The 13,268-nt window shown below is 40.1% G+C and overlaps 1 protein-coding gene across 4 annotated transcripts in view; it reads right to left on the reverse strand.

Moving 5' to 3' along the window:
• GPATCH2 (G-patch domain containing 2) overlaps nt 1-13,268 on the reverse strand; it is a 103,824-nt gene that overhangs the window by 35,484 nt on the left and 55,072 nt on the right. For all 4 annotated transcript variants that reach the window (XM_081904168.1, XM_081904166.1, XM_081904165.1 and 1 more), the window contains 3 exons: nt 7,396-7,463; nt 4,787-4,826; nt 764-834 (listed from right to left, as the gene is read on the reverse strand). In XM_081904168.1, the coding sequence (XP_081760294.1) occupies nt 764-834; nt 4,787-4,826; nt 7,396-7,463 (179 nt within the window). The remainder of the gene's footprint in view (nt 1-763; nt 835-4,786; nt 4,827-7,395; nt 7,464-13,268) is intronic.

Raw genomic sequence — 13,268 nt, forward strand, 5'->3', positions numbered from 1 at the left:
TTTAGTCCAGATATCATCACAATAGACCCAAGATCAACTAAGCTAGCTGTGTTAAAAAGAAAATGAGAAAGCACAAGCTGTATTTAAACAAAACCCTGCAAAAGATTACAATTCAAATTAATCCTTCATTTCCTTTAATACTAACTCAACCTACCCCTTGTAAGAGTTTTCAGATTCTTCATAGAACATTTTAAAATAAAAACAAACAAACAAACAAACCCCAATGCTGTTACTTTGGCAAGTAGATGCACTGGAAGCCAAGAGATCCATTTGTTAATTTTTCCATCAGTCTCTCTCATTTTTTAATATTGTGAAAAACAAAACAAAAGGGGACACTTGAAATGCTTGTGGGGAGAAAGAAGAAGAGACAAGCAGATACATTGCTTTTTTTAATTTGGGAGACTGCAAGTTTTCATTTTAAACTCAAGTTCATGATGCGTACAGATTACAGTACAGGACAATTTCTCCAAGTGGGAAAATCATATCCACCTCATGATAAATGGAATCTAAGCAGTATAGCATACATACCAGCCCCCTTTCAATACAAGGTATTTCCAACACAACTATATACACGGATATCTGTGTACAATTGATTAACACTTTTCGGACCCCTTTTAAGAGCTTCTGTGGCAGACAGATAGCAGCTGACCAGACAAAGAAAGCATCTCTCTTTCTGTCTCTATATCAGCAGTTTGGGTACTAGCTAAAAATATTGACTAGGGATCTCACTTAAACTGTAAACTGCATTGCATATTTAGCTCACCTGCTAGCTGTTTTCACTGAACTGTTTTTCTTGTGTCCTCTTTCTGATCGGTTGTCCCGCAGGAGTTGAAGCTACACAGAAAGTTCAGAAGACATATAAAAACTATGCAATGATGCTTGCATTTTTAGAAATAAGTCCTACTAAGCCTTGTCATGTTATTGTACTATGTTGTTTCAGCAAAGGGCCTGACAGCCCTGACATACTTTATCCAAAGTGCATCTACTGAAATGGCAATACGATATTACCTACATTTTAATTCAGATCCGCTCTCATTTATTCCTATACGCCTTCTTCTACAGAGGCAGTCTTGTATTATAGTAAGGTTTCATGTCAAGATGCCTAATTAGTAATTCAGAGCGTACTATGCCATTACAATATGTTTAGCTTTAAGATGTATCACAGTAATATTGTAACTTCACCATCTCCTTTAATTTGAAATGAGCAGCAACAGAGCTTTGTACTTGGAGGAACCGATTTTAGAGGCTCACATTCAAATCTCTGAAATTACTGTTTTATAAACTCTCTAAAAATGAGACTAATAAGGACCTGACAGAGCTGTTGTAAGAATGAATAATGATTATAGATGCTAAAATTCTACATTATTAGTAATAGATAAAAGTAGCACCTCATAATTACTGTTGTCATATCAATCCCACTGCTTTGCCATTATTTCTGGATTGAGAATTATAATGAAGTTCAGTAAGATTTTAGTAATGGGTTGGGTTGGCATCCCCGTCTGTCTTGAGAGACAATGGAGTGCGCCTCCAGGGGTGAAGTCAAACTGTTGGGTTAGCAGCACCAAAGTGACCTCCCCGAGGTGAAAGACTGAGCGGTGTGTATGGAGGTCCTGGACTGCCCAGACAACAAGACCCTCTGCTTCTCAGCTTTGCTGATGTGGTCCAAAGGAAAGCAGAGCAAAAATCATTCTCCCACCCATCTTCATTCTGACATAGGGGCTTTTGAAATTAGTATAAGCTTCATAATTAATTCACACAACAATCCTAATCTTCCTTTTTTTGGTGGTGGGGAGGAAGGATTCCACAACACATCTACTGTCAAATCCCAAGCTCTGCTGGTTCACAGTGATTATGATGGGGGGGCGAGCATTTTCCATCTTGCCTTCCCTGGAATGCCCCCCTCCCATTGATTCCGGGGAGCGGAGGATTAATAAATTAGTTCCAGGGCTGGAGCATCTCAGGGCTATTTTAGGTGGTGTGTTTAGCAAATGAGGGGCCTTAGAATCCTATGGATCTATGATAACCTTCAACATCCTCCCACCATTTCCCCACTATTTGGGACCCAACAGCCCTTTGGCTGCTCTCACCAAGATCTTAGGTTTGTTTCCTCATTGTTCAAACTTTGCAACACAATTTTATGCAACAGTAAGAAGTCCCCCCCTAAGGTTAAACCACATCATTAGTTATTATTAAAAACCTATGTTTAGAAGACTGACACTTGTAAATAATGAGCACAGCAAAAATAGCTGTATGTACTCACTAGCACGAAAACAAACCTCAAAAGGGCACTTAAGATTATTGCTTTAATGGAAATAAAGTTGAATAAAATTCAATAACCAAATGAGATAAGCAAATCATTGTACCTGTACTTGAGAGGTCTTTGTGATGGATTTTTGTAAACAAATCATTTGAGGAACTAGGGATTTCAGTTTGCCACTTCAGTTACAAGAAAATGATGCTAGACTGGAAAAAAAGCCCTCTAATGAGCTTAAAACCTAAATCTTATGCTTGAAGACTGTCCAACTCCAGTATCAAATGCATTTCTAAGAAGATGAATGCGGGTGTACCTGCAGGACCTCACCAATATCACACGGAGCTCCAGGTGAGGAGCATTTTCAGGGCCCCTCTCCATTTGTTAAACTGTTGAATACGTTGCTTCTATTGTGCCTGCAGCCCATTTTGTGTCTTTGCTGCACAATTTGCACCCATGATTTATCCATTTCATACGAAGACAATGTTCATTTTCCAGTGAATACAAAATGCTTAACTTCAATGGAACCCTGGCCACACAGTTCAGCACTGGCAGCTTTAGGCGTGAAGGTGAACTTTTTGTGCTATTTTGGTGTGGAGCACAGTCAGGCAGATGGAAGCCTGGTAACCAAGTCAGTTTTCTGCCCCTAAATATGGCCCTGGGAACTTAATACAGTGGTACCTCGGGTTAAGAACTTAATTCGTTCTGGAGGTCTGTTCTTAGCCTGAAACTGTTCTTAACCTGAAGCACCACTTTAGCTAATGGGGCCTCCTGCTGCCGCTGCGCCGCCACTGCACGATTTCTGTTCTCATCCTGAAGCAAAGTTCTTAACCCGAGGTACCATTTCTGGGTTAGCGGAATCTGTAACCTGAAGCGTATGTAATCCGAGGTACCACTGTATATTGTGAGTTCCTAGTATCACTCATTTTAAAATGCTTGTCAGAGACTTTATTTTTGCTTACATCTCTGCTTTATAGCTGAACTATCATATCTATATGGCAGAGATTCCTTTATTCATTATCTTGGAATTCCTGTTTCATTAAACTATAAACAACAGTGCTTATTAGCAAGCCTTGTAATTTATCTGCTTGTAAGGTAAAAGGTAAAGGGACCCCTGACCATTAGGTCCAGTCGTGGCCGATGCTGGGGTTGCGGCGCTCATCTCGCTTTATTGGCCGAGGGAGCCGGCGTACAGCTTTCGGGTCATGTGGCCAGCATGACTAAGCCGCTTCTGGCGAACCAGAGCAGCACACGGAAACACCGTTTACCTTCCCGCCGGAGCGGTACCTATTTATCTACTTGCACTTTGACGTGCTTTTGAACTGCTAGGTTGGCAGGAGCAAGCAGCAATTAGAGCATGGCCTAAAAACACATGCTGAACTTAAATAGGTGCTAAGTCTGGTCAGTGTGTCTATATATGCAACTGGAGATCCATGAAGGAAAAGCAGAATATAACTTCAATTAACTCCAAGTGCCACTCTAAACCTCTTTAGAGTTTTACAGCACTGAGTTTTGGTGGGCAATGATAAGTGCACAAGATAGTGGGCTGCTCCTCCCTTTTCTAATGTCAAAAGGTGGCAGCTTTCATGGTTAAGAGAAGGTGAAGCAGAGCTATAAGTACCACAAAAGGGTATATAAGGGCAGAACAACCTTCTTGATGCCAGTGGGCCATAGCGGAATAGAATGGGTTCCTAAGAACCTGAATGTGAGTGTAGCTGCAGGACCTTGCCTAGATCCAGTGGAGCCGCAGACGAGGCTTCTCAGAATAGAAATGTAAAGGGTTTTTCATGAATGTGGTTTTCCTGCTATAACTGTGACTTTGACCGTCCCTTTCAGAAACAAAAAGCTAAAACTGTGCTGCCCATTTTTTTTGCTAGCTTACAAATAATACCTTTAGAGTTGGTCAGTCAACTACAACTGGTGTTACTTTCCACTCTTATTCTTCCCTGGCATTGCTGCTTATGCCCACTTTGTGGGCTCCATTTTTGTTATAGCCCTGAAAGATCTTGACAGTGATTTGGTAATACAGGTGTTTGTCATGCATCCAAAATAAGTGAAATGGAAGTATTATCAAGGCCTCTTTTACACCAGCTAGCGGAATATCTATATTTTCATGATCTAGTGTTCTGGTTCTATGAAGACTCTGCTCTCCTCAAAAGATTATCAGTAGTTCAGAAAGGCAATTTAACAAAGCAAAGGCCCTGGAAATGTTCTCAGCCCAATTCTAAAGACTCTGCTGTGCACACATGGCGGCTCTGGTGTGCACACATGCTGCTGCACACAAGACTCTCCTAATTCACTCAAATATCCTTGAGAGTGAATTGGAATGCTGATAATTACCGGGCCTACACCCACAACCCTTTTGTGGTAAGCTATTTGTTGTTAAAGTATTTTCAGGTGTTTTCAGTAAAAAAAAAAAAAGTGATTATTTTGCTCCTTATTTCAGAAATTGGTGCTCCTGTTGTTCCGGACAAGCGACAGTTAAAAACCTTCAAATATATGAAATAAACTGTTCTTGATCAAAGTGGTTCTTACCTGGCTGTGTTCCTTCCTAGCCCCAGGGCTAAACCAATGGCTGAGGGAGGGAAGAAAAAAAAAGGTTTAGTAGCATAGCTAACTGAAGCACGAGCTGTCATATGACCAGCCTCTGCGTGCTCTCGGGTATTTTATTGTCCACCAGAAAAATGTAGCCTTTGGCTATGATTTATTTAAATGGGATATTTTACAGAACTCTCAAGGTCTATAGCAGTTTTCACAGGAATATAAGAATGTATCTCATTCTGTGGATTTATCCTGCTTGGGCAAGTGGATATATACTAAATCATATTGAGTTTCATGCCACAGATTCTGAAATTCTTTATATATTACATCATTTAATAATATTTTCTCTGTGTGGGTGCTGCTAAAATCTAATGCTCTTATTACTTAGAGTAACGGAAATCTTAAAAAGTGTTTACAACTATTGGAAGCATGCTTATTAATTTTGAGGGTTTGGGTTTAATGCCTAAGCACTGCTACTACTATTGCTACACAAACACACACACATGGTGTGCATAGGTTTGCTGACTTAATATCTCTAAAATGCAACACAGTGTGGAATTATGTGTTCTGTTTCCATTTGAGTAAGTAGGAGGGACTGATAGAACAGCACTGTATCTCTCCAAGTGTCTGAACAGTTTTTCCTCTTAGTTTATGGGGTGAGTTGAACTGTTCACCAGACTTCGGATTATGCTGCCCTAGCAGGATTCAACCACTAAGGGGCAATTGTAGAGTTAATATCACAGTTTAGCCTTTCTCTCTCGCTACCAGTGCTTATTAGCTTACCAACACCAAGCAGTTTGTTTTATCATCAACAATACTTTGTGAATAATCACTGCAAAAATGTTACATACATTCACATTTTTAATGCAATTGTCGCAGTTGGTGTTCTCTCTGACCTCAATGCTTACTTAACTGCTGACTATTCTCTCTCCAACTATGTGTGTATAAATACCGTATTTTTCGCTATATAGTGCTTCCCCCCACCGCCAGCCCCACAAGCTTGGTCGAAAAGCCCGCAGGAGCCGCGCGCTCTTCAAAGGGTGCGTGGCTCCTGTGGGATTCTGCGGGAGATGGGGGAATTCCTCCACCTCCTGCAAAAGCAGGGAGAAGGTCTGGGAGAAGTGCACAGGCTGCGTGCAGCCTGTCCGTTGCTCCCATAGCTTGGGGGGGGGGAGAATCATATTTTTTCACTTGATTTCCCCCTTTGAAAACTAGGTGTGCCCTATGGTCAGGTGCGCCCTATAGAGCGAAAAATACGGTACTTGCCAAGTTAGGATAGCACTTCATACACAAAAAGTTGCTCTAGTCCACTAAATAAGTTTTCTGGGTGTTTTCTTTTAGTTTTTAGGTTGCCACAAGACTATTTAAAGAGCCACGTGCAAATCTCTCTTCTCCGTGTACCAACCTACCCACCCCCTCCCATATGCTTACTGTGGAAACACAGGGACAAAAAGCAGCTGTTTTTGTTTTATTTTAAAATGCATATACACTGCTGTTCCAGGCAAAGCCAGTCCAAAGTGCCTTACAACAACTTCAATAACAGATAGGTAGCCGTGTTGGTCTGCCATAGTCAAAACAAAAAAAATTCCTTCCAGTAGCACCTTAAAGACCAACTAAGTTAGTTCTTGGTATGAGCTTTCGTGTGCATGCACACTTCTTCAGATACCCTGGAACTATGTAACTGGAACTATGGAAGGCACCACATTGAGCCACATGAAATGGAAGTCCATCAACCGTATCTGAAGAAGTGTGCATGCGCACGAAAGCTTATACCAAGAACTAACTTAGTTGGTCTTTAAGGTGCTACTGGAAGGAATTTTTTTTGTAACAACTTCAATAGAAATAAGAATACAGCGAACGCTCGGGTTGTGAACGTGGTCCATGCGGGAGGCATGTTCGCAACCTGCAGCATTCGCAACCCACAGCGGTCTGCACACACACGGGTTGCGATTCGGCGCTTCTGCGCATAGTGCAATTTAGTGCTTCTGTGAAGGTGCGAGCGCCGAAACCCGGAAGTAACCCGTTCTGGTACTTCTGGGTTCGGCGCGGTGCGCAACCCAAAAACATGCAACATGAAGCATCTGTAACTCGAGGTATGACTGTAATAATAAAAAAGCAATGTTACAGAAAAATATAAAACAGATTCAAAACTTCCATAAATATAACATTCCAGGTTCCATCCAGCAAGTGGGACAATATGCACAGAGAAGGCCAATCAAAACAAGTAGTTCTGATGAAAATCCTGGACTGCATCCATCTGCCACAGCTCTACTGGAAAGGAAGCTATAGAAGACCCAAGAAAGATATTGTGCTTCTTTTTCTTCTAGCCACACCTCTGGTTTTACAAGCAAGAATGCAAGAGATGTTATGCACACACAGGAACAATATAGCAAGAACTGTGGGGGCGGGGAGGGGGGGGTTAATCCACAGACATCTTTCCAGACAACAGTACTGAGAACTGCACATGTTCTCAAGAGCATGATCAGAATTCTAAACAGTCTTGATAGACTGGACAATTAGGGTAAAATTCAAGATGTAATTAAAACAGGGACAAATCTAAAGTAAGCAGTTGAAATAATGATAAACCTGACATGGATACTTACTCATGGTGATGAGACTCCTGGGACAAATGTGCAGCTTTCTTGTTGACGCATGAGCCTGGAGCAGTATTCTAAAGGAGGCATAAATAAGTTTTATAAGTTGCATACAGGAATTTAAGAACACACAGTACTCACTGCATGCAGGAAATAAATGGAAGAAAACAAAGGTCAGTCACCAACACCATTAATAAGATGCATGTGATGAACAAGTCAATTATCAGCTGTTTCCTCCCCCCCCCCTCTATATATAAATGTAAAAAGCTTTGAGTGACGTTTTCCATTTTTTTCAATGCTGGTCATCAGGGTTTTGGGGAGCAATGATCCTAAAGAGGTATTGGAAAGTGCCTCAAGACACACTGTTACTTTGGAATCACAGAACTGAAGGGGACCCTGAGGATCATCTAGTCCAACCCCCCAGGAATACGCAGGTAGACAAGTGTGTGTGTCTTTACCTCTTTTATTCATAGTGTAGACACCCAGTTCATAATATTACCCCAGCCATGCCTCTCCCCTACCCAACTCTGGAAGTTTCTAATTGCTACTAAAGTTTAAATCACTTAAGATAGCGAGTTTGAAAAAGGTGTTCATAGTGGTGCAATTGGTAACTGCATCACTTTCATGCCTAATTATGGGAAGAGTAGCACACAGCACAGCAGTCATCACTCCTAAAGCGTTGAAATGCACATCATCAAGACAGGGCAACCTATGACCAGAATGAACACTGGATGATCTGTAGATACTACTGCAATGTTTAATCCTCTAAACAGCTTTTACTTAGAAATCTACATATACCTGCCACAGACTATATATGGACCACATGTAGCCTGCTTACTGTAGTGTCTGCCACCTAATCTTTTCAGAAAACTAGGCTAGGAGTGGGTTTAAGCCGCGCATGTGCAACAGCAGTCTTTGATCTTTTCAATCTACAGGATCGCGTTGATACACTACAGCACTTTTGAAAAAAAGAAAGTATTTATTTATTACAAACATGTCACAGCCAGTCTTTGTAATACAAATGTATTTGTCAAGGATGCTTACGGAAATGTCACCATAATTGGTTTCAGGACAGCCAAAGCATTTATATGACCTGGTGGTTTAGAGCGCAGGCATCCTTACATAATGTAAGGGCGTGTTCACACAGTGGGCGTTAAAAATTGCTGTTACTCTCTGAAATACGCCTACATTAAGTTTCACTGGATAGGAAGTAAAATTACGGGATTTTCTTCATTAGCCTAAACATAGAAGACAAATAAAACTTTTATTTTCATAGCTGACTTGACTTACAAGTTGGAAAACAAGCACCCTCTCTCCAGACAGGTGCGTGGGCTTTGAAATTCTAAGGATATTGAAAATAAAAATACTTGTATGACCTACTGATTATAACATTAACAACTCAATAGTTACTTTAATGCTGGAGGTAAACATTTGGCTCAGCTCTCCAGTTGCATCCTGTATTAATCTCAAAATGAGGTTTTCATGCTATTCCAGTGGGTATCCCTGGAATATAGTAATCCATTTTCTACACTGTGGCTATAAGAAAAGCCGACTGTGCCTATGTCATGCTTTGTTAGAGGTTCATGATCACATTATCTCATGGTGGACCTGACACTTTTATTCAGTTTACAGTATGTTCTGTGTACAGGCAACTTATTTCCTTTGCCAGGGCTGCTGACAACCTTTTCCACACTATATTAATCTTGTTTACTGACTTTATCTTGGTACAAATATCAGAAAACTGAACTTTTTATCTCAGGGAGAAAATAAACAACGTGTTGACAGAAGCAGAAGCTATTTTCTGGGCTAAAATTGGTTGTTTACCTTCAGCCATACTTATGGAAAAATGTTTTAAAGTCTTCCAGTCTGTGCAAAATGCATAATCCATAATTTAATAAATGCAGGCATCCCATGGAAAGTCACCCAGATACATCGGAAGGGATAAAGGAAGTACGACCACTGAACAAAATACAATTTGTAGATAATTTGCACATAAATATGAGCATGTTTTATCTAGTCAACAACTGACTAGATCTTATATTTCTTCTACATACCGGGCGGGGGGCATTTATCAATGTAATTTGCTCATGTAAGCCACCTCTTAGCATCTTATGAGTGATGAAGGTAAGAAAACCTTAGGGAGGTAGAGAATCAAGTTGAAACACTTCCTATGGTTAAGCTACCGTAACTCCTAATAGTCCCCCTCTAGCTCAGTGAGGGTGCCTATGCAACCTCTGCTGGTCAAGATGCTTTGGAGGGTGGCGGCGGCTGAGGGATTTACTTATGTGGGGGGTAAGTACATAGTTTGAAAGGTGTCCCGTCTCTGTGAAAGCACTTTAGCATATTCAAATTACTAGGAGAGGAAATTTTACGACAGCCATAAAGAAAACAATTTGCATACAGAGTAGGTTATATATATATATATATATATATATATATATATAGTAAAGGGACCCTGACCATTAGGTCCAGTCGTGGCCGACTCTGGGTTTGCGGCGCTCATCTCACTTTATTGGCCGAGGGAGCCGGCATACAGTTTTCGGATCATGTGGCCAGCATGACTAAGCCGCTTCTGGCGAACCAGAGCAGCGCACGGAAACACCGTTTACCTTCCCGCCAGAGCGGTACCTATTTATCTACTTGCACTTTGAGGTGCTTTCGAACTGCTAGGTTGGCAGGAGCAGGGACCGAGCAAGGGGAGCTCACCCCATCGTGGGGTTTCGAACCGCCGACCTTCTGATCAGCAAGCCCTAGGCTCTGTGGTTTAACCCACTGCACCACCCACGTCCCATATAAATATATAACTCTTAGTTAAAATGTCTACTTGGAAATGGCGCGGGGGGGGGGAATGTGATACAGGAAAATGTTGTGAGATGGATGTACTTTTGATTAACACACACACGACTTTCAGACAGTCAATCAACTATTCTTATGATTTGGAAAAATGCAAGACAAAATGTGTATTTTCTAAATGAAATTTTCTGAAGAAATTTCTAAACATTCCTAAAAAGGGCCTCCAGGGAAAGAGAGGACATGAGAATTGTCATTAAACACATTTGTTTCATCCATCTCCATTTTAAGGTTCAGTCAGGATAAAAAGAAACTTATGTGCTGGAGTATAGAGAAAATGGGAAGTTAAAAAACAACTGTTGGCAGGGCTAGACCAGATAATTGTGCTGTGTTTAGAGTATATACAAACCTAAAGAAGGAAAAAGACTTTGTCAAATTAGTGTCCAGCTTTATGTAGCACGCTGTGAGTGGCCTCTACTGGCTGACCAAGGGCTACATAAGTCACCTTGTCATCTATTATTATGATGGTATTTTCACAATGGCTGAACCTTTATACGAAGCTTTTCGCTTATCAACTTACAAAGTTTATACGTTCCAAAAGAGATAACTCATGCAGCAACTGTAATCCATTTTTGTAATTCTAAGAAATGAGCAAGGTTAATTAAACAGAAATAAATATAAGGAGGACATGCAAGTCTTCGAAACAGACACATGCAAATGAGGGCGAATGGTAGCTGAGTGAATGAGTAAGGTAGCAGTGAGTAAAGTATTCAAATTTTACTTTCCTAAATACTCATGCGCAATTACAATAAAAATTCAACTTCTCCTAAAACTCCTCTTTCTAATCTATTATTAATTTCAAGAAGCTAACCAAAGAAATTTTAAAAAGCTTCTACCCAGACGCCACTGAAATCAACAGTTTGTTTTAGTGGTTGTGGATAGTGCTGAAGCTACTCTGTTTAGAAAATTGAATCCTGTGATGCCATTAAATCATATCTGCACATAGATATCTAATTGCCTTCTCTCTCCGTATGTGTGTGTGTCCTCCACCCCTTTACTACTGTTGACTTTGTGTGGCGAGACGTGGTTCCAGAAATGCCTAAAAAACAGGCAGAACCAATTCTGATGCTAGATAATGGCATGAAATCAGTCAGCTCCTTAAAATTGAAGGCTGTTATTGTTTTCAGAACCCTCTAGAAGGGCTCTCATAGACCCCAACAATTTCTACATGGATCGCCGGCTGACTTTGGAAACAGGAGCAGGCCTTGGGGATAAAAATACTGTTCCTTAGTAGCCTTTCTTTCATCTCAGCATCACAACTCTTCCTGGTTTACAGAACAAAGGCTGGTAAACTTGTACTAAATCTGACTGAGCGTTGTTTGCGGCTGGTTATGTGTAGAGAAAGTCACCTAGTGGTTCTGATTTTGGTACGATATCCTGCTTTGAAAGCTGCACTCAAAACAAGTTTCACTATTTACATGTCACAGAAAACAACTGTACCAAACCCAATTATCTCCCTCAAAGCTTGGCACATGAGGGCAAGAAGGAAGGCTCATTCACATTCCAATAAACTGGCCTGTTGGGCAGAGATTGTTACATTTGAGCTGAGCTTGTTACAAGCAGCAGCAAAAAAAGCATTTAATATCTAAGCCAGACTTGTAAAAGTCCACGATACCATTTACAACGTGGTAAAAGAAGGTAATCAGTAGCTTACCAATTTATATATTTCATAGTTATTAGAGGACTAAATTAATCTATTTTAATGCAAAGTAATTTACCAAATAGATGGTTATCTAGGGGGTTACACACTGAACAATTATATAGATGTGGTCTTACTGGTTTCACTGGGAATATATAACTGTAAACTATCAGTGAATTACACTGTGGCGTTTTAAGTTTATGAGCAGTCACCTGGCATGATGTACTTGTATTACAATACTACTGCAAATACTGATCCAAAATACATTTACTCTCAAATAAGTTCCTTTGCTTTCAATGAAAATTATTTTATGTTCCTTTGCTTTCAATGAAAATTATTTTAAAGTAAAGCACCCTTAAAACTGTTGGCTTGCTCTCTTGTTCAGTATGGGATTATGCACTTGATTCTATTATTCCCTTAATTGCACCTTATTAAGGAGAATGTTGTCAGACCTAAATGACTAATGATGCCAAAAGGTGACTGCAGTTGTAAGAAATATTATTTTGCCGACACATAGCTTGGTACTCTGGGATATTTCTAGCCTTATTTCAGAATTCTACTTTGCTTCAGAATTCAGTCCCATTATCTTGACTGCTCAAAATTGTTCACAGGGTTATCTAGCTGACATATAAGATAACCCTCCATCTCACTAGACACCACTGGGATATGACATGCTGACCCACAGTAAGCCTTGATTATTAGCCTGAAATATATACCACACAAAAAGGGAGCTCTAGCTAAAGAATAGCTGAACAAAAATTCTATCGTATATACCGTAGTTGTTTTTTTATACAAAAAACCCCAACAATGTAAGATATACTGTATTTGATTTATCAGAGAATTTTAAAACATGAAATAATATTACACATTTAAACCCTGATCCATACCATTTTTACTGGGAAGCAAGGCCCAGTGGTTTGAATGGAATAGACTTCAAAATAAGTTTGTTATCGGAACCTTAGATATTTTACCAAGTGGCACACAAAAGCCCCTTTCAATAGAAAGCAGCAGCAATATATTTAATTTATTCATACAATTTAGTCCCCAGTTATTTTTTCATTTATGGTCTATATACTCTTGGGAAAAGACCACAGGTACTGATATTTTAACACCAAGGAACATGGAGCAAGAGTGCAACCAACGTGTTTTCATATACTGATATCCGTAATATCCATATTTTGATGCCTTACAAAAATGAAATAAAACCTTATATCCGTTTCAATTTACACCATTACTCAGTCAGAAACACTTTGTGCTTAACTTGGTGAGTCAACAACAATAAAATACTTCAGTGAGCACTATTCAGTTCCCAAAATAAGTAACCATTGTCGCATTCTAAATCTCTTTGCAGGTCCTTGGGGTGGAGTGCGGCTCAGCTTTGCTACTAAAACCT

This window comes from Podarcis melisellensis, assembly GCF_964234715.1.
Source record: "Podarcis melisellensis genome assembly, chromosome: 3".
NCBI classification, from domain to species: Eukaryota; Metazoa; Chordata; class Lepidosauria; order Squamata; family Lacertidae; genus Podarcis; species Podarcis melisellensis.